The sequence below is a fragment of the Vicugna pacos genome, chromosome 3 (assembly GCF_048564905.1).
Source record: "Vicugna pacos chromosome 3, VicPac4, whole genome shotgun sequence".
NCBI classification, from domain to species: Eukaryota; Metazoa; Chordata; class Mammalia; order Artiodactyla; family Camelidae; genus Vicugna; species Vicugna pacos.
Window position 1 is genome coordinate 94,597,604 of NC_132989.1, and position 21,159 is coordinate 94,618,762.

At 38.3% G+C, this 21,159-nt stretch overlaps 1 protein-coding gene across 1 annotated transcript in view; it reads right to left on the reverse strand.

Annotated features, from left to right (window-relative positions):
* Nucleotides 1–775: 775 nt before the first annotated feature.
* The window catches only part of WDR70 (WD repeat domain 70), a 234,542-nt gene continuing 214,158 nt past the window's right edge, over nt 776–21,159 (reverse strand). The window contains exons 15-18 of the mRNA XM_006207669.4: nt 20,956–21,035; nt 19,102–19,218; nt 16,926–17,088; nt 776–948 (exon numbers count right to left, since the gene is read on the reverse strand). Coding sequence (XP_006207731.1) covers nt 861–948; nt 16,926–17,088; nt 19,102–19,218; nt 20,956–21,035 — 448 coding nt within the window. The 3' untranslated portion in view covers nt 776–860. The remainder of the gene's footprint in view (nt 949–16,925; nt 17,089–19,101; nt 19,219–20,955; nt 21,036–21,159) is intronic.

Here is a 21,159-nt window from a genome sequence, read left to right on the forward strand (position 1 = left end):
TTTTGAGTCACAAAAGGACAAGGATCTTTTAGAATGATTTTTAACATCTTCTACTTACGTCGCTTTTACGTTCACAAAGCATTTCTATACCTTTCTAATTTAATACTGTAAAAGTCAGGCAAAGTTGGTATCATTACCTCTATTTTAAAAGAGCAAATATTGAGTGTATATTTACTGTCTCAGGTACTATACTAAGTGCTCTACAAGGATATTTATCTAATCCTTCTGACAAACGTACGAGGGTAACCCTATGATCATCTGAGTCTAGAAGACAGAAGCTTAACTCTCCCAAGGCGACCCAGACAGTAACAAGCAGACCCAGGATTTGAACCCACATCAGCCTGCCTTTAAAGTCTTCCTCCTAAATCCTAATCACTGTTTTCTGCTATTGAAGGATAATCAGATACACGTTCTTTCCTAGTATGGCAATGCTTTCAGTCTGAACTCAGCCTAATTGTTTACAGTCGTGTAAACAGCTGTTGTGAAACTACACAGAAATATTAACCGTTTTGATGCCTATTTCCTAGAAACACTCGAGACAGATGTACGTCTCAATGTGCATCCCCCTCCCCTAAGGCTGTAAGACTGTACAAGACCAGTAATTGTTGAATAAAGTTTCAAAATACCTTAAGTACTTGGTAATAGGCCAAGAATCTGCTTCTTATTTACTTATAATACAGTTTAATAGTTGTAAGTAAGAAAATGTAAGCACAATTTTAGTGGAAGGTAGCTGCCAATCTTTTGAATGGTTCGATAATGCAAAGAGCAAAACCTGTTCATAAAAACGTATTTTTATTTCATTAAAAAAAAGAACTTCAATATCCCTCCCCCTCATGCAAATAACTCTCACATGAGAGTCTTCAAATTTTACGTTTTTTCCATTCTGGCTCATTCTTTGTTTCTTCGTCATCAGATTCAACTTGGGCAAACATGGTTTTGGGCTGAGTCCTGAAAGAAAGTTAAGGGAAAGAGGAAAAACTTAGGCGGCAAGTGTTTATCAGGCTTCGCTTCTCTCAGCAAGTGGAAGCACATTTGCGGAATCAATTATACCTCAATTATTAGGTATTATTAAACTTCTGGCAAAGAAAAGGATAATGCACATTTAATTATGTTCAAGTTCTTTTAAAGGTTTTCCTTCTGCGGCAGACTATGTATGTTGTCCTTTCCTTAAATAAAATGAAAATGTATCATATTCAGCGGACTCTTATACATCCATAACCACCCTCCACCCGAACTCAGGCTAACCAGGACCGTGTGGGAGGCCAAACTATAGTCACCAAGCAAGAATCTACATGATCTCTATTTATAACTCTCCGAATGTTCCTAGACTTAAGTAGCCCCAATACACATGATTATGGTGCACATGGATAGGAGAATCTGAGTCAACAGTTTTCTTATCTAATGAGATTAAAATAATAGATACTATATATAGCAATTTGGGCACTGCCAATAAAAATAAAAAACAAAACAGACAAATGAACATTCCCTCCACCCAACACCTAGATCAATGCATGGAAACGTCAAGCATTTTAGGACATACAACTGAGTATGACTGCAGTAATACTGGCACATAGGACACCAAGCAATCTTTGCATTAGGGCCTGCTGTGCTTTGTAAACATACTTGGTTCAATGACATTCCTTTTTACACTGTTCACACAGAAAATAATTCCAAGAAAATGTCAAATGGTTATAATTTACTTTTGGTCATACTACTGCTGATTTCCTTTTGAAAACAGCTCCATACATTATGAGAAAACATCAAAACATTATATCTGAAGATGATATATGTTAGCTTACATCTTCATTTAGAGTTCAATTCATTATATCAAAGTAATTCCAGAATGGTAAAAAAAATGAAAATAATTTCTTTTATTTAGCAAGTGAAATAGGGTTAAAGCCTTATATTACTAACCAGGTGGTTGCCGGCGGTGGGGGTGGGGGTTGGGGGAAGAAAAGAAATACGTGAGGAAGATGAAGAGGTACAAACCTTCAGGTACAGAATTAATGAGTGATGGGTTATAAAATGTACAGTGTGGGGAACAGGGTCAATAATTATGTAATATCTCTGTATGATGACAGCTGGTAACTAGGCTTATCATGATGATTACTGTGAAATGTACAGAAATAGCAAATCACTATGTTTTGTACCAGAAACTAACATAGTACTACTTTAGGTCAATTATACTTCAAAAACAAAGAAACAAATAAATTCACAGAAAAAGAGATCATATTTGTGGTTAACAGAGGCAGGGGATGGCGGGGAGGGGGAACTGGATGAAGGCACAAAAGGTACAGACTTCAAATTACAGACAAATAAGTACTAGGGACATAATGTACAACATGATAAATATAATTAACATTTCTTTATGTTATGTATGAAAGTTGTTGAGAGAAAAAATCCTGAGGGTTTTCATCATAAGGAAAAAATTGTTTTTCTAGTTCTTTAATTTTGTGTCTATATGAGGTGATGGATGTTCATTAAACTTACTGTGGTGATCATTTCATGATGGATGTACGTCAAATCATTATGCTGTACCCCTTAAACTTACACAGTGCTGTGTGTCAATTATAACTCAGTAAAACTGGAGGGAACAAAACCTTTGTATTACTTCTTTCTGTTTCTCTATCATCCTGGGGAAGAAGTATAAACCACCCACAGTCCATGCTGATGTTGTGCTGATGCAAGCCATGTACTAGAATTCCTCAAGCACAAGCTAGTCACAATTCCTGTCTCTCCAGTTACCTACCTAGAGAGCCCAACCTGTCCCCATTTACAATCCAGTTGGTTAAATTTCTTTTTGTCACTTCAAGACACTGTTATGACATCTGTAAACAAGTCATAGCTCTAACATTTCCAAAACCAGCTGCAGAGTTTCATAGGTCATGAGTTGCTGAATTACTAGAAAGCAGGACCGCTGGTCTCTCACATGCTGCAAGGCAATCAGTGCACATGACGTCTTTCATCTTCTCGCAAAGATACTGACCCCTTGGGTACAGACCAACCCGCACAGGAACAAATTTGTCTGGTTTAAAAATCCTTTGAAAGCCTGAAGCTGTGAGGAGTCTCTGAGCTAAGCCTCAGGTTGGGGATCCATTCCCAGTTTGGCACTGATTTGCTCTGTCACCTGGAACAGGTGTTTCCCTCAGGGGCTTGGTTTCCTTCTCTATCAAATGTGGGGGTTGAATTTGATTAGTGGGTCCCGAAGGACTAAAGGCTCAGAGCAGACAATGCTGAAGTATGTGTTTTTAACATTAATGCAAGTATAATACAGACAGAAAAGTGCATGTTTCGTAAATGTACAGGTCTCTGGATTTTCACAAACTGGACATGCCATGAAACCAGATGAAGAAACAGAGCATGACTGGTAGCTTCAAAGCCCCTCATACTCCCCTCCAGTTACTAAACCCCTACCCAGAGTAACCATATCCTGACTTCTGGCCACAAAGGTCAGGCTTGCCTGTGTTTGTCCCGTCTCTGGGTGACGCCTACAGTGTGCACTATTTTGTGCCTGGTTTCTTCCATTTAGCATCATTCATGGTGCTGTGTGTAATGAGCATGTTTGCAACAATACATTCCAAAAAAATACAAAAAAATGAAGGCAATACTGTGCGTTTTACCTTGAGTTAAAATGAGTTTAACTTAAATTACTATCCTTTATTCTAAGATAATGTTCTTTTATTTTGTAATAAAATGTCTTGAAAGTTAAGCATCCGTAGAATTAACTACTTGATTTCTAAGGGGATAAAAAGAACACAGTCTTCTAAAGATACCTGGTAATGCTTCATAAGACACCAGCTTATCAACTTGAGTTGCAATGAGACTTAAGTACCAAGAAGGTGTAGTGTTGCTTTTTTGAGAGTATAAAAAAAGAAATTGAATGACAGGTCACAGGAAGAAAACCTAGAGCTTGAAAAGGCTATTTCATTTATGGAGTTACTTTTTTTTTATAATCCACCTACTTCCAAAAGTATTTTTAGTAAGTTGGTGGCTAACACTGAAGGGCATGGAATCAATGGAACCATTTAACAAGGGGCAAAAAGGAGTGATGATTGCAAAAAGGCAGGGGGGAACATTTTGGGGGAATGGAAATACTCCATTATCTTGATTGAAGTGGTGATTACACAGGTGTATATACTTGTCAGGACTTGACATGGGTGCATGTATTTTATTACATGTAAATTATAGCGCAATAAAACTGACTTATAATAAAGAAAATCAAAACAAAACAAATGACTAGAAGGTCGAGAACAAAGGAATGAAAAGGTATGTAACTGAGTATAAAGTTTAGCACTAAATTTCCTAGCAGCCAAGACTAAAGAAAAAAGGAAAAAGATTAGTTTTTCAAAGAAAAAACCTTTATCCCCCCAGCACTGAATTCAGCAAAATCCACTGAATAAATTTTTACATCAGGGTCACTCAGACTGTCACTTTCAATTACCAGATCACAACAGTTTCCTTTTGCTCTCCAGATATTTTAACTTAAGATATATCAACTTGTTTGGAAGGCAGAATGGTCTTCATTGTGAAGCTCCATGAAATTTATTTTAAATTCCACTTTTGAACTAATAAAAATGTTGCCAGCAAAATCACCATATTATGTGTATGCAACATCAAATCATGACAATTAGCTTTCATGTTCCACTTAGCATTTAACAGCCATGCTTCCCTTCCCCAAATTGCCAAAACCAAGGCATAAACCAGTGTCCAAATTTTCCTAGCAATGCTTGCCTACCACTTTTTCTTTCACTTTGTTGGCCAGGTAGGGAATAACTGAGTTTGAGAACCGGGTTTCTTTCAACAAATGGTGCTGGGGAAATTGTATATCCATGTACAATGAAAGTGGACAGTTTATCTTACACCATATACAAAAATTAACTCAACATGGATCAAAGACCTAAACCTAAGAGCAAAAACTATAAAACTCTTAGAAGAAAACATAGGGGAAAGCTTTATGACATGGGATTTGGCAATGATTTTTTTCAATGTGACACTAAAAGCACAGGCAACAATAACAAAAATAGGTAAACTGGACTACATCAAAACTAAAAACTGTGCATCAAAGGACACAATCAACAGACTGGAATAAAGAACTGTCATTTAGTGGGTATAGAATTTTAGTTTTGCAAGATGAAAAGAGTTCTGGAGATTGGCTGCACAACAATGTGACTGTATTTACTAACACTACCAAAATGTACACTTAATAATGGTTAAGATGGCAAATTTTATGTTATGTGTATTTTACCAAAATCTTTTGAAAAATGAAGAAGAACTAGACTCTTGTACTTGGGAAGAAGGAAGAACAAACAAACCCCCTTCCTGGGTAAAAGGTAGGCACCTTGGAAAGGGCCTTGGCCTCCAATCTGGGGCCATGCCTAGAACAGTGCTTCTCAAATCATCAGTGGTGCAAGGCCAGTTTTTGTTTTCTAATTGCCAACCTTATGCAGAAAAATATTTCTAGAAAAATAAAAAGATTATAAAATACAGATTTAAATTTTTTTTTATTAGATTCAATAAATGTAAAAAATTGCTACAGCATTTTTGGAGCTTATCTCATCAGCACTGGCTGGTGGACCGCACCATGAGTAGCATCTGCTGGCAGCTCCATCCCTCCCTGAGCTTGGAAAAGAAAGGACTCAAGCAGGGCTCTGAAACCATACTGTAAGAATTTGTCTTCTTAACATAAACTTTTACACATGATGAGCTTCCTCCAACTGTAAGAAAATATTCTTCACATCTAGAGAAGCTGTGTGATGCTACTGAAGACCTGGTGAAGGAATGAAGTCCGAGGCTGCACTCTCACAGGACCCCCCTTTAAGGAGCAGTCGTTAATTCTCAGGAGTTCAGCCTGAGACGTGATGTGGCCCACAGAAGGAAGTTCCCCTCGTTCCAACCCATCTGGCCCCCAAAACCAAGCCTCTTACGGCACAGTTCAGCATCTTCCACAAGAGCTGTATGCTGTTTGCTGAATAAAGACTAGGTTCTTCAAAGAATATTATTTGACTTCAGCACAATGAATATCTCTGCCTCATCTGGAGAATGCCAGTACTTTATTGAAGCAGAGGGAGAAAAATACAGCTTTAAATCATGCCGCTATTCTTTCTTGTCAGCAACTTTTGTCTTTAATTTTATTTTCAACAGTTTTTCTTTTGAGATTTGTTTGGAAATCGATGTATGAGGAAGACTCAAAAAATTTCAGTTCAGGATTATTTAGGGCATTTAAAACAGATTTCTTTAGTCACCACTTTTCAAGACAATGAAGAACAGGGATGATTAGGCAACTTCTAACAGAGTAAGGAATAAAACCAGGAGATTTATTCCCTGGGGATGGCCTGGTCTGCCCTTGGCATAGAAAACTACCATAAAAACACATCAGCAATGTCAAGCAAGAGTGAAATGACACATACAAAAAGATAAAATATTCTGAAAACACTTAAAAGCTGGTCCAGAAATTCCTACCTTTAAAACCAACAGGAAACCGACAAATAGCAGAAGTCCTCTAAGTCCCAACTAACCGTGTCACTGGCCACATAAAAGGGATCCCTTTCTGGGCTGCTTGAAGAAATGGAATTTATACACTGCTCTTAACACAGGCACTTTTGGGTGCTTCCATAACAAAAAGTAGGAACAAACCAAGCCACATGGGCACTGAAGCCATGGCAGCAACTCAGGAAATACACGTATAAATAATGTGCAAGAAATATATTCTACTGCTTGAAGAAAGCATTCCCATTACCCACCCATTCCCTGTCTTCTGTTCAATCAGTTCCTCCAGAATTCTATTATCTCCTTTCTCGAGAGACAGGAAGTTATCAGCTCAAACTTACAGACTCACGGCAGATTTATCTCAGTTGCACAAAACAAAAGCCTGTAAAGGGAGTGACCTAAAGAAAAAGGAGGCAAGGGGAACACCCATTGAGCCAAAGCATCATGCATGCCCAACAGGTTAATGGGGATGAGGTAAGCCTCACTGAGACCCAACAAAGTACCCACCCGATTGAAATCAGCTTTATCCAGACTATTTATTTTACTGGTTTACTGTCCACACATATCCATTTTTCTAAATCTTAACTGAAAACTTAAACTTACAGGAGGCTGATGTGAAACTTGTATTTTCCAGTTTGATTAACTCATTTGGCAAATAGTAAACATTTTTCACTTAACTATGTGTCATCTTGTTTACCAGAGTTACCAGGAAAAGGCGAGCAGATTAGATAGCAACATTATTATTACTGCTAACCACTAAATAAACTAATCAGAGGAGTGCTGAGGGTTTTATTTTAGCTTCAGTAAACTCTGCATTTGAGTAATAGCTGATATTTCATAGAGTAACTATAAAAGCTTAAGCAAATGTCTTTCTCAAATCTATGAATTCTGAATAGCTAATACTTTATGCTGATTCATTTTCCCCTTGGAACATTTTTTAAACTGAATTCTCCAAGTTATTTGTACAAAGTGAGTCTTTTCCAGCAACTGTGTGTTATAGAAAAACGACAGAAGCCCAACAGAAACCAAGTCCCACTTTCAGTGTTTCCATTCAGAGGAATTCTGTGTAGAAGAGTCAGTAATGGATAAAAATTCTCCCTGTAACCTTCTAGAAGGGCACTGTTGGGTGCACTGTTTGTGTAAGAGATTCTAAGTGTCAGCAAGGCTGTCCTTTCTCTTCTGACCAAGCTCGACCCTAGACTTTCCACACTCTCCTCGAGTGCTCAGGTGGAGTGAAGCCTCAAAATGTCTCTGGCTGCAATGGGAAGCCCACAGGCCAAATTCTTCTTAGTTACGGATATTCTTCTGATACGATTCATTCAAAAAGCATGAAGTGAGCGCCAAGATAACAGAATGAGTATGAGAGGAAATCACTTGTAATATTTAGTCAAGCTTTTTTGGCTCAGGGCCCATTGTTTATTATGAAGGAAAACCTCAAAGTGAAAATCAATTATAGCCATGACTTGACAATCTGACACACTTGTTAACCCTGTTAGAATGAATACGGTCCAGATGAACTTTGACCCAGTCATCACAATCGCAGAATTATTAAGATTAAATAAAGGCTTGACCAAAAGATTCCACTTGAAATGGTCCCTTCTTTCTGGTGAAGAGCTAATCAAAGATAATTTTTTGAAAAAAATATTAGGGATACATAAGAAGATTGAGAGGTAACAAGATTTATCTAGATAAAGAATGTTCTATCTTCTTTAGGAAATGAACACATAATGATTTTGAAAAATAGATAAACATATCTTAGACTCACTAAATAGGAGATAGTAAGTCATAATGCTTGTGTGAGAATTCAAAGACTGGGTGAGGGTGGGGACAGGGACATACATGAAGCCTGTGGAAATCAGAAAAAAAAGAGAAAGAGAGAGGGAGAAACAACCAAAAGTACCCTCTAAAATCACCATTAGTTACTTTATCACTAAATGGGTAAACAAGTTAGAATGATTAAATCTTTGAAGAGCACACAGGCCTGAGGCAGCCCAGGTAATGTCAGGTAAGTCCGTGCCCTAAGCTCACATTTATAAACTATGTAACTATGTGCCACAATTTCTATCTGAAAACATGTATGAAAGCTGGGCATTAGTATAGCCCTGCTCTCCTACTTCATAGATGGGGAACCAGTGTCACTGAAGATAAGTGAATCTCAGAGCGGGAACTAGGCCCCAGCACTTCTGATGCTCAGTCTAGCATTCTTCCTGCGTGCCACACGGGCTCACACAACAATCTTATCAGCTTCACTATTACTCAGCTTTTCTAGTAGCTACTACCAGTTGCTTTGTGATGAGAAGCAGTACACGACAGTAGTCAAAAGCAGAAGCTTGACTCTGAGGCCAGACTCCCCGTGTTCAAATTCCAATCTGCCCCCTGCTACCTGTATGGCTCTGGTCAAGTTATAAGCCTCAATTTCCTCATATGTAAAACTGGAATAGTACCACTTTCCTCACAGGACTGTTGTGAGGATTAAACAAATAATATGTATAAAGTTTTTAAACCAGCTTGGCAAGATTTAAGTATAATAACAGTGTCATTATTACTATATACCTTGCTTTGGCTATCAGGTGTTCCTCATTTCATATTTTTAAAAAGTTGTATGGAGAATATATTTGATAAAGTAATATATTTATTAAATACAAAATAGCAGCTTGCTAATTTTTTTTTAAAAAATCCTGGGGGAGATACTTTTCTATGTAAATAATCTGTCTTCAGTATGACTCTCTATTATCGAAATAATCTACTCTGTACATGTGAATTTTCATAAGGGCGAATCACTTGTGGTTTATTTTAAATAATTACTTTTGTATTATGACCAAACTTCAGTGTGCAAAATAATCACCTAGGGAACTTCTTAAATTGCAGATTCCCAGTCCCAATCTCTCAGTCTAATTGAATTAGGATGAAGACTAGAAATCTGTATTTTTAACCCTCCCACTCCCACCCTCGACTCTGACAAAGACAGTTCACAAAATCACTTTGAGAAACACTGGCCTTCACAGAGGAATGTGGTGGTTAGTGATATTGGTCACATAACTATATAACAGGGGGGGAAAGTTATATTTTTCTCTGTGGGTTTATGTCTCTTCCTGGCACAAAATAATATATAACTCTCACTCACTCGAAGAGTATCCTCTTTAAATATTGCCTACTAACTCAACATGACTTAAATGGACCCTTTATAGACGGGGATGATATTTTAATACACATACACATATCGGACACATATCCTGTATCAGACAAGACGTGCCCACTGAAAATTAAATTGACTGAACCATCAATAATGGCAGCCTGCCTGGCAAGAAAAGTGACCACGGCTGACAGAGCTGTCAGGCTACTGGCTGGGGTTCAGGCTCCCACACACAACTATCCCTGTTGATGTGTAAGCTAATAGCATTCTGGATCTTCATCCTGCCCACTCCCCAGCCAGCTCCTTTCCCCTCCCTCCAGCAGCATCTTTTGACAAGAAACTGTAATTGAATCCACTCATGGGTAGCTAAACAAGAGTCCTCTATAATTCTGCAGTGTTTTCAAACTTTCATGGCTATTACCTTGTGAGTGCCAGGAATGAGACTTAAACAGGAATGAAACTTAGGTTCAAAGACTCTTTGTTCTCATCACTGGAGAATAAAGGTTCGAATGTGTCATGTGCAAGCAGGCAGATCTATGTAATATCTAAGTGTGCTTTTCTGCGATATAGCAAGATACAGTAAATCTTCATTTCATCACTGACACTAGTCAATTGCAGTGAAGAAAAACAACCAGACACACATTCTCAATTACAGTGACCTTTATGAAAAGATCCTTTTAAATATTAGCTTCCCTTCAAATACTTTGCCACTTGGCAGTGAACAGTATACTCTAGCAGGTGAACACAGGAGAAACTGCGCTGCAATTCTGGCTAACAAATTACATGCCACAGACAGATAGTGCCCTGAACTTAGTATGCAATGTAAGGTGACAAAACTGAGTAGAAGGAGAGGGATAGGAGCCAAATGCAGCTGCAGCAGAAAGGTGTATATTAAGAGAGGTCACAGTCCTCTCTTAATGAAAAGTTCATTAAATTAGGGATCAAGAGAAATGAAGTCTAATTGTAGCAGCAACCACTGTGACCTGTAAGTCTCTAAGTTTTAGTCTCCTCACATTAAGGCAAGGATTTGACAATACCTGTTGTAGCATATTATTCAGCTGCAGATAGAATTAAATCAACTACAATGCAGGACAATGCCATTAGGTAACAGTAATCAATAAACAAAAGCAATTTCTGCTTCAATTAATTCTACTTAAAGAAAGTTGAAAAACTGGATGAATTTTTTCCCAAGAAAAGATTAATTACCAAAGCAGGCTCAGAAGAGTTAGAAAATCCATGACGGAATGGAAAAGAAAGAGAACAATTGAGGAATTACTACCCACCCTCCCCTCCACAAAAGTATCAGACTTTGACAGTTTCAAAAGTGAATTCTATCAAGTTTTTACCAACTGAGTAGATTTAACGGTAGCAAAACAGTTTGAGAGTACATATAGAAAAGGTAAGCATACACAATTTTTATGAGGAAGTCTGACACCTGACAAAGAACAAACCATAACCCTGTGAGGGTCATACCAAAGATGCAAGGATGATTCAATATTAGGAATTTTGTAATGTAACTAATCATATTCATTGATCAAAGCAGAACTACACAGACATACTTCCACAGAGATACAACAAAGGAATTCAATGAAATTCAGCATCTATTTCAGATGAACACACTGCTGGCCTCTGTATGGTGTTATCTTTGCATGGGATGCTCTTCCCTTAGATATGTGCATGACTCATTTCCTCATTTCATTCAAGTCAAAGATCACTCCAGGAGAGGTTCTATCCTGATCACCATACCTAAACACAGTGCCCATTTCTCTCCCTGATTACTCTATGTCCCCTTGTCCCTATTTCAGCTTTCTTCGTTGCTCTTACTACCATCTAACATTTATGGATTTACTTGTGTGTCTCTGTCTATTGGAATACAGGCTCCATAAACAACTTAGAACAATACCCAACACATTGTAGGTGTTCAATAAATCTTTGTTGAATAAACAAATAAAATAAAAAGAGATGAATTTAACATCTTGCATGTGTGTGTTTTCAAAAGGTGTCATGCCTTATGAAGAAACCCATTAAACTGAAAATAAAATTGCTGATAATTTGACTTTTTCTCCATCTATAGAAAGGGCAATTCTGGGGCGGGGGTGGGGGGTGTAGCTCAGTGGTAGAGCGCATGCTCAGAATCATGAGGTCCTGGGGTTAATTCTCAGTACCTCCATTAAAAAACAAACAAACAAACAAACTTAATTACCTCCACCCACTAAAAAAAAAAAAAAAGAAAGAAAAGAAAAGAAAGAAAAGGCAGTAACATATGTTTTAACGTAATCCTATTAAAAGTTCAAAGCAGGAAAAGGATGTGCAGCGTCATTGTTATTATTTAACATTGTTCTGGCAGTACTAGTCAATATACTTAGGTTAAGATAAAGAAATAGCAGGTATAAAAATTGGAAAGGAGGAGATAAATTTTCATTATTTGCATATGGTATAATTTTATGCTTGTAAACCCCTCTAAATCTGACCACATTAAAATATATTTTCCTTCACATGGGGAAAAATGCCATAAAGTAAAATAAAAATGACTGACTGGGAGAAATATTTGCAATACATGACATACAAAGGGTTAAGCTCCTTAATATAAAGAACTCTTACAAATCAGTAAGAAAAGGGCCAATCAACCAAAAGATAAAAGGGTAAAAGACATAAATAGAAAGTTCACAGGAAAAAAGGCTTTCAACATATGAAAAGATGTCTAAAAATGTAAAAATTCAAGTGTAAACTACAATGGAATACAAACTTTCACCTATCAGATTGGCAAAGATAAAAATACCATATTCTCTTAGCAAAGAGGAGGGGAAGGAAGCACTGACACATTGAATAGGATAGTTAAAAACTCTCTTCGGAGGAAATTTTGGCACTTTCTCTACACATTTAAAATGTAAATACCCTTTATCAATGGCAATTCTATTTGCACATGTGGACAAATAAGTATGCCCAAGGATATTAATTTCAGTATTGTTTATAATAGCAAAAGCCTGAAAACAATGCGAATGTCTTTCAATAGGGTGTTGTTTTAGAAAAGTATAATATATCCATACAGTGGAAAATATCAAGAAAGTATAAAGCATGAGCTAGACATGTACAGACGGGTCTGGTCCAGTCTCCCAAGTAATAAGGCAAAAAACCAATAATCAAAAACAAAAACCAGCTTGTAAAACATGTTATATACCTGTTTTTAAACAATGAATGTATCTACACATGTCTGCTCATTTATACATGGACTCTGCCTCAAAGCAAATACAAGAACCTGTCAATGGTGGATAGAACCGTTAGTGGTAGAACCAAGGAACTACGATTAAAGTGAAAGAGAGCTTTCAAATTTCCCTTGTCTACTCTTTAGCACTGCTAGATTTTTTTTTTAAATTGTGTGCATGTTATTACTTAAAATCTCAGACATGAAAATTACCTTCTCAAAATAAGTATTTGTCAGAAGTTAGAACAATAACCTGAAGGTTCTAAGGCCAGGTTCCTGGCTTGGTAGATTCTAGCAATAACCTGCTATCCAGCAGGTTCTAAAAGTTGTCTTCTTGGTGTCTCATTTTCTTCACTGATAAGTTTGACACCTTTCTATGAATTATATATTGCTAATATCAATCATTAATCAGCAAACAGCATTATCTCAGTATTTGTGGAGATACCTCAATGATTTACTTAGTGTATAAACATAAACAAATCTATTGGAACAGTTCACTATCAAAATGATACTTACTATGTTTGGCAAATTTTAAACCATTGCTCTGTTCACTCTTCTTTCCTCAGCTAATTTTGGTATGCTTTTAAATAAGTTTTTTGAAATACAAAAAAACTCTTAATAATAATAGAAAATAACTACTCCTTAAAAACAGAAGTGTCAACAGAGGCATGATCTATAAGCGTATCTGAGTGCCAAGGATGTGTTGACATACATTAGCTTATACACACACAGATTCTATATAAAACGAAGGCTAAATGCACACTATTTAGCTGGCCAGACTTGATACAACCCTCCAACTGATTATTCAGAGATGTTCCATCTGTATTATCTAGTTATTAATACATGCTGTGAACACCCACCAATGACATTACATAGTGAAGTCTGTTCTGCTACAATACATACAGCAGAAGATGCGGTGCTCCCCACAAGATGCCCTCAAACCCCATCAGCATTTTTCTGCAGGCTGCTTTCACTGACAGCAGCAGCAGCACCCATCTCTCTTTGTCAGAGGGCTGTCAGCAGGTTGTTAAAGCCCTGGAGAGCTGGAAGTGCCGGAAATGTCTCCTCCAGTCCTACCTCCAGCCATCACCAACGACCAACAGATGTTGGAGTGGAAGTGCTCTGGTTACTGTGCTGACCAGGGTCTCCAGGGTTACCCTGTGGGACTAAGCCAAAGTGATCCTTCCTGGCACCTTGTTTGATACTGTACCCTTGCTTGGCATAAATCATTTTTATAAGAGTCTTTATCCCAGGGTCTGCTTCTAAGGACAGCATGTTTTTCTTTGATGCACAGTAGCTCATAATGAGCAGCAGATAGGGGACTGATATTAGTATAACATGTAAGTTCAGGTGGTTTCTAAAGGATTTTTTCCAGTATATAAATGGTTTGAAAAGTAATCAGGGTCCAGATTTCTCATAACTGAAGAGAAAACTTTTGCAATGCATAAAAACATCAAGAAAAAAGCTGAATAACTTCCAACAAATACAAAAACACAAATGTAAAAATTTATTCAGTGTTAGTAATTGCAAAATACTGGGAACAACCTAAACACCCATACATAGGAGAGTGGTTGAATAAACCATGGTACATCGACACAATGTAGCATGATGCAATCACAAAAGGAATGAGAATGAGCTCTACTGAACTGATGAAGAGCGATGTCCAGAGCATACTGCTAAATGAAAAAAGGCAAAGCTCAAAAGAGTATACCATGCTACTCTTCATGTACAAAAGGAGGGAATATAAGAAAATATTTATCTGCTCATTTGCACAAAAGAAGATAAACCAGAAATGAAAGGGACTGATTGCCTATAGGGGTGAATGGGAAAAGGACTGAAAGGGGCTACTGGAATGGGGGGAGCAGGGATAAAGAAGGAGTGACACTTCTCTGAGTTTATCTCTTTTAAAGCTCTGACCCCTAGCACCACAGTAATATTTCACATACCCTACACACCCTAAAAAACAAAGAAATATATATAAACACTAAAAATAAGCCTAACTGCATTTTCCAATGAGTAACATAATCACACTGATGAGAGTGGAGAAGAAAAGATATAATCTAAGTAACTATGAAAAACAGTATCATAACTAGACATGGTAAGGATAAAAAAACAAAAAGAATGATACACAAATGCTATAACCTAGTTAGGGCAAGTGTTTCTCACAGGGGGTTAGCAATTTTAAAACTGCTTTAGGTGTATATTAGAATTGAACAAATAAGTAAACGTATTGTAGATAATATGAGCTGCGTTTCTCACTATTAGAGAAAGAAGCTACAAATATGGAAAGGAGAAAGGTTAAATGAACCCTGTGGTACGGGATTGAAATCAGAGGCACCATGGTTTAAAAAATATATACAAACAGATATATACAGAACTATTATGTGTGTATATGTGTAGGTTAGTACTCATACATATATATTTGCACTTTGTCAGCTGAGAGGACTTAGAAGCAATGAGCACATCTAGCACCAACCTCCTGGTTTCTAAACATCATTCTCCAACAAAAAGGAGCCAAGGCTCCTTGAAGAAGTGGTTGATTCTAGGACTGTGGCAAAAAAAAAAAAATGAGGAAGAAGAACCTGGAATATCTTATGGTGTCAGAAAATAAGGAAGCACTAAAACTAACAAAAAACAACAAAACCCCAAAACACCTTTCTGCAAGGAAACAGGAGCCATTCTGAAGGAGATTCCATTGGTTAAAGTGGGAACAAACTAAATAATGACAGTATTGGGTTTTAGTCCATAAAATTTAGTATTTTAAAGTCCATACTGACATTTAAAAAACTTGAAAAAGAAATAAATGTGGAAGAAGGAGTAATTCTTCCTTTCAGTAGAACTCCAATTGACAAATGTAGGAAAAAAAGAGGGAAACAGAAAATCACCACTAGGCAAATACCATGGTAATGGCTGCTGCCAGTAAATCTACCCATGGATGAGAAAATGAGAGAGTGAAAGTTTAAGGACAGACAGGATTTGCATGGTCTTAAAATATTACCCCCAAGAAAGTTATCAATTCAAAATGGAATGACAGTAACTTTACAGTGGAGAAACTTGGCAGATACCACCTTAACCAAGTGATCAAAGTTAGCATCACCAGTCAGTCCTTGATATAATGCACTAAGAAGGATACAATATCATTCCTGGGTAATTTTTGCCAAGAATGCATAGTTTTATTCCAATCATGAGAAAATAATCAGACAAACCCAAACTGAAAGAAAGTGTACAAAGTAATAGAACAGTGTTTACTGAAAGCATCAAGGTCATGAAAGATGAGAAAGAATGAGAAACCACTATGACTGGCAGAGACTAAGGAAAAGTAACAACTAAATACAACATGGGATCTGAGACAGGATCCTGAAACAGAGAAAGGATATTAGTGGGGAAACTGGGAAAATCACATAAGGTCTGTCTGTAGCTTAGTTAACAGTATTGCACCAATGTTAATTTCATGGTGTTGCTGATTAATTGTGCTATGGCTATGTAAGGTGTTAACATTAGGGGAAGTTGAGTGGAAAGTTTTCATGAACTCTCTATACTGTTTTTACAACTTTTCTGTAAGACTAATATTAGTTTAAAATTAAAAATTACCCCCCCCCAAATTCTACGCTAATGCCATTCTTTACTGTAAATGTAGCTGGTTTGGTGGCTTTAAGGACCACTACATGTTCACCTCTGTGAAGCTATCTGAGGGAATCTGAGCAGGCAGGCTCTATTCTGCCTATGTAAGTGTTACAAACAAAAGTCAGTCTTTCATAACAGACCTACAAGCTGCTCCCTTTGATTTGCTTTTCACCCTCCCTAAGATAATGCATATAGGCAGTGGTTTGTATTTTTTTTTAATCACAGGTATAATGGGTTTCACACAATGGGTTTATACTAGGCTATAACTGATGGAACTTGCCTAGTTTAAAAATTTACCATTTTAGAGCCTGCAGATACAAACAAATGCCTTGGTTTCAGGACCATGAGTACCTGGCCTATCTTTCATGCTCAAGAATAAACAAGACATGGAGAAGTCAGAACCTCAAAGCAGCCATTGTCATGTTCTTCCCAAATCATTAAACGTAATCATTTTTCTGTTTTAAAAGGCTGTCTCCTTACTTGGAATATGCTGGAGACACCCAGTACGGGTTGTCCTCGGCTGCTTTGGCATGCCGCAGAATGGCTTCCCGGGGATTGCTGTCATCTGTCTTGTCCAAAGCAATGTTCTTCACAATGTACGAGGACAGAGTGCCCCCGTGGGTTCCAACCCGGCCGCCACGACCTGTTCCAAAGGAGAAAAACCAACTCAGAAATGGAGTGAGCACGTATCTTGTGTACACTGGACTTACCTGACAAGGCTGGGAATCCCACACTGCTGGCTTCCAAGGAGGCCAGTTAAACAAATGACAGGGTAGGGCCAGACATTCAAGCTTTCCTGATTTTTGTCACTGACTGAGGACTCAAGGATTTGAGCACTCTGGGGCTTCTAAAGACTTTGGTTTGAAGCACATAAATCTCTAAGTACTTGGGTATCATCCTTTCAGCTTTTATTTATGATAATCACAACCAGAGTAGGACATCACCATTCCTCAACTCCCCCATAACATTTTAAAACAGAGATACTTTTAATTACACCTTAGCTGCTTAATTTACATAATGACACCAATGTAGGAAGAATTACGAATAGTTTGCTATGTATATGCCTTAAAAAATTCCTCAGGTATGAACATCTGAAATTTAACTAACAAAAATAACCAATATTTGCTAGATGCTATTTTAGTTTTAAACAATATATCTTAGGGCTTGCCACCTTCCAAGTACCCTGTAGGAGAGAAAGCAAATAGGATGAACTGACCGAGTCACATTATTTTACCAGACTATAATTGCTCCCATAGACAAGAAGCTCTGTACGGGCAGGAATTTGTTCCCATTGGACCCTCAACAGCTAGCCTGGTTCCCATTACTCAAAAGATGTATGACTTTTTAGGAAGATTAAGAAAAACAAAAAACACCATACCACCACACATAAAGCCAAGTAACACTAAAAGATTAATTTTACAAATCAAGATAAGAAGACTAAGGCAGGACACAATTGCCGAAGAATCTGTATGACCAGTAATCATTACAGCACTTAGAGGAAGGAGAGAGCCCTTCAGGCCGATGTGATGGTGAGGAGAGGGTATTTAGGAAGCGATAAATCCAATTTGGGAGAACTCAGAAGACAGAGAAGGTTATTTTCAATGAGCAGAATGGTTTAAGTACAAAAGCACAGAAAGAGGAACATTCAATGGGTATTTGAGGGCAGAAGTTAACCAACAGCCATATCAGAAGATCAAAGGAAAAAAGTGAGGTGAAACCTCACAAGTGGATTAGAGTCAGCCTGAAGAGAACTCTGAATCTCTGGAAATGCAACTGGACAATGTAGCTTGTGAAGATTTGAGGGCAGCAGCAATGCGAAAGCTAGAGGGATTGGGAATCAAAGCTGTGTGTAAGATGAATAAAACTAGGGTGGTGAGGACAGAGAGTAACTGGAAATAAGGTGCCTAGTTAGAAGAGTTTTTTGATAATCCAGGCAAGAATATTATTTAGGAACTTTTGATTAGGCTGACGGCAGAGAAAATGGAAAAAAAACTGAGTTTGGTATATGAAATATTTTCAATGCTGAAGGGGCAGGTAAAACAGATAGAGGTCCAGAACTCAGGTTCGGATGAATAAACAAGTCAAAAGGTAGAAGCTTGTGAACCTAGGACAAATGGACACTACACAGGTAATAACAGAAAATGAGATCCTACGAAAGGTATGTGCTGTATGATAGCCAGTGCTGTCTTGCTTTCTTCTGGTACCTACTTTCTTAGAAAGCCTGTGGATTTTTATTCATTTTCTAGGGAAATAGGCAGCTCCATTTTATCAGCATAGAACTAAATAATGGCCACTTTCTGCCTTGTGGGAAATCGAATCCAGCCTAATATTCTGGTCAAAGTACCTAACGCTGTATATTAAGCCAATATTGAGAGCAGTGGTTAACACTAGTTCCAAGAAGCCAGAGTTCCACTGAGGTCACCTAAAGGCTCTAGTTGGAGGTGGAGCAGACAGGGCTCCAGGTTTCCTTTCCAGGTCGGCACGTGAGCCCCATTTTCATCATTTTTATGCACTGGGTTTCTGCATCAGATCTTTGAGCAAAAAGTTCTGGTGCTAAAAGATGTCTGAAAACTCTAAAAGATCTTCCAAATTCTGTACCAATGACCCCACGCTGCCCCCTACCCCCTCTGCAGGTCACCAGCAGGATCACAGTCACCTGGGCCTGCTACAGGAGGTTCAGGCTTGTGCGACTTCAGGGGATCCAGTCTGTCCTTCTCCAGCTGTTTCCTTGTACTCCGTTGGCGGGGCTCGCGGAACATAGGCAAGGCATGAGCTACGAGAAGTCACATTTGAAAAATTTCATTACGATAATAACCCTTCCATCCAAAAACATACCTAAAGCATGACTAACTGAAGATGAAGTGGAAGTCATAATGACAGCCTTCATCTAATAATAAAAGACAGTCTTACTGCAACCAATTAGCCAATTTCATGTGAAACCAGACTCATTGTTCACCTCTCCTGGCAGCTAATGGCACTCAGGAAATACTGTCAAATACTGTCATGGAAACATCGGTGAGGCTCCCCATCTCCCAAACCATGGGTAGCAGTTAAACTTAATTTCTGTGGTTTTGAAAAGAAACATTGGGACCACCTCTTTTCTTTTCTTACAGGACCCAAATGTGAATAGCGCCAATAGCTTGCTTGTCAGACCTGAAGTTTCCTCAGATGCCTCACAAACACTGGAATCACTTCACACGTTTCTGAAATGTGACCACCTCTCAGGAGGAGTTGACAACACGAGTAACTGGAAGGGAGGAACACTTATCCCACTGGAACTGGGATAAAGGTTGCCTTGAGTGGAGGGAGGTGCCTGAATCTCTTGACATGGTGACTTGATGGGGACTTATCCCTTCTTCTGTACGGTCGACAAAAGAATAAAGATCAAAGTGATACTTGTCTAACTGCTGTGGGTTGTTTGTCATAATTAAATTTCAGAATATAAAAGAGTATACAAATTTAAAAGGGAAACAGTGTGACATTCTGGGGGAGAGGGAGAACATTATTTGGGGAAGAATTAAATATCTTTTTTTTTTATCAAAAGAAGTACCAAAATAATTTCCTTGAATGTTTATATGCAAAGTAAAACATCTTTAAGAGAGAAAACTGGGGGAGAGATAAAGGGAATTTATACTATGAATGACAGAATGTCTGTAACACCTCAAAAACACTTCTAGTGCCCCCCATCCTCTGCCCCTACTTTCAGCCTGGACCAGGACCGTATCTCTCACTAGTAAAATATGCCCGCCTTGAGTCAGGGGAGCTGAAACACAGCCACCCGTCACTCTGTCAGGCAACACGACACAACAGTATTTTTAGGAGGGGGAAAAATAGCTTTTCACTTCAAACAACTGCAGGAATTTAAGTAGGCCGCATGTAATTACATGAGCTAGACTGGTTATGACATCGACTTTTAACATTTCTACTCTTGCAAAAAGTGTCACGGGATCTCTTTACTGATCATAAGCTCCAAGGGACTTTGTCTTACATGAGACCCACCACCAGGGAGAAAACCCAGCAGTGCAGCGCCCCCTGGGCTTTAGACTGAGCCACTGATAAAGTCCACAAGGGCATCTGCTAATGACAACTGATACTGCATCCAAGATCTCCTTCCCAGTCGCTACCTGTGACAGGTCTGAGACTGTGACTCTGGGAAACAAAAACTAGTCAGATTAACGAGGTTGTGTAACAAACCCGGGAGAAGCTGCTCTGTCTTGGTAGTTAATTTTACATCTGAAGGTCTCACTGGATCAGTCTACCACGTGGCCAGAGAATTCAGGCTTTTCCCTTTTGGGCTGAAAAGTTACATGAAATAACCCTGTCTCTGTGATGAGTCACAGAAGCTAAAGGGGTTAGCTATTACGTGACTTGCAGTCCTGCCCACAAGAATGGGCTATTTTGTAATATATGCCTGAACTCTGAGGGCTTCTTCTGTTTCTAAAGCCATGAGACCACAACACAGCAGAAGAGAAGACAGATGTGTGATGGACAGACCGTGCTAACAACTTACGGGTGATGATGTAGTCCTGGGTTAGAGTCTCTGCTTGTTTCGCCTTCCGCTGGGTTTTAACGACGCATAATTTTGCTCCCCTGAGGTGAGTAAAAGCAAATTATTTTCTTTACTTGGTCTTAAAAGTCTATCTCAAAAGCATTAGGTACTTTTAGGAACACACTCTGTGCACACCATTTTACCAAGTCCTTGACTTTCTAAGGA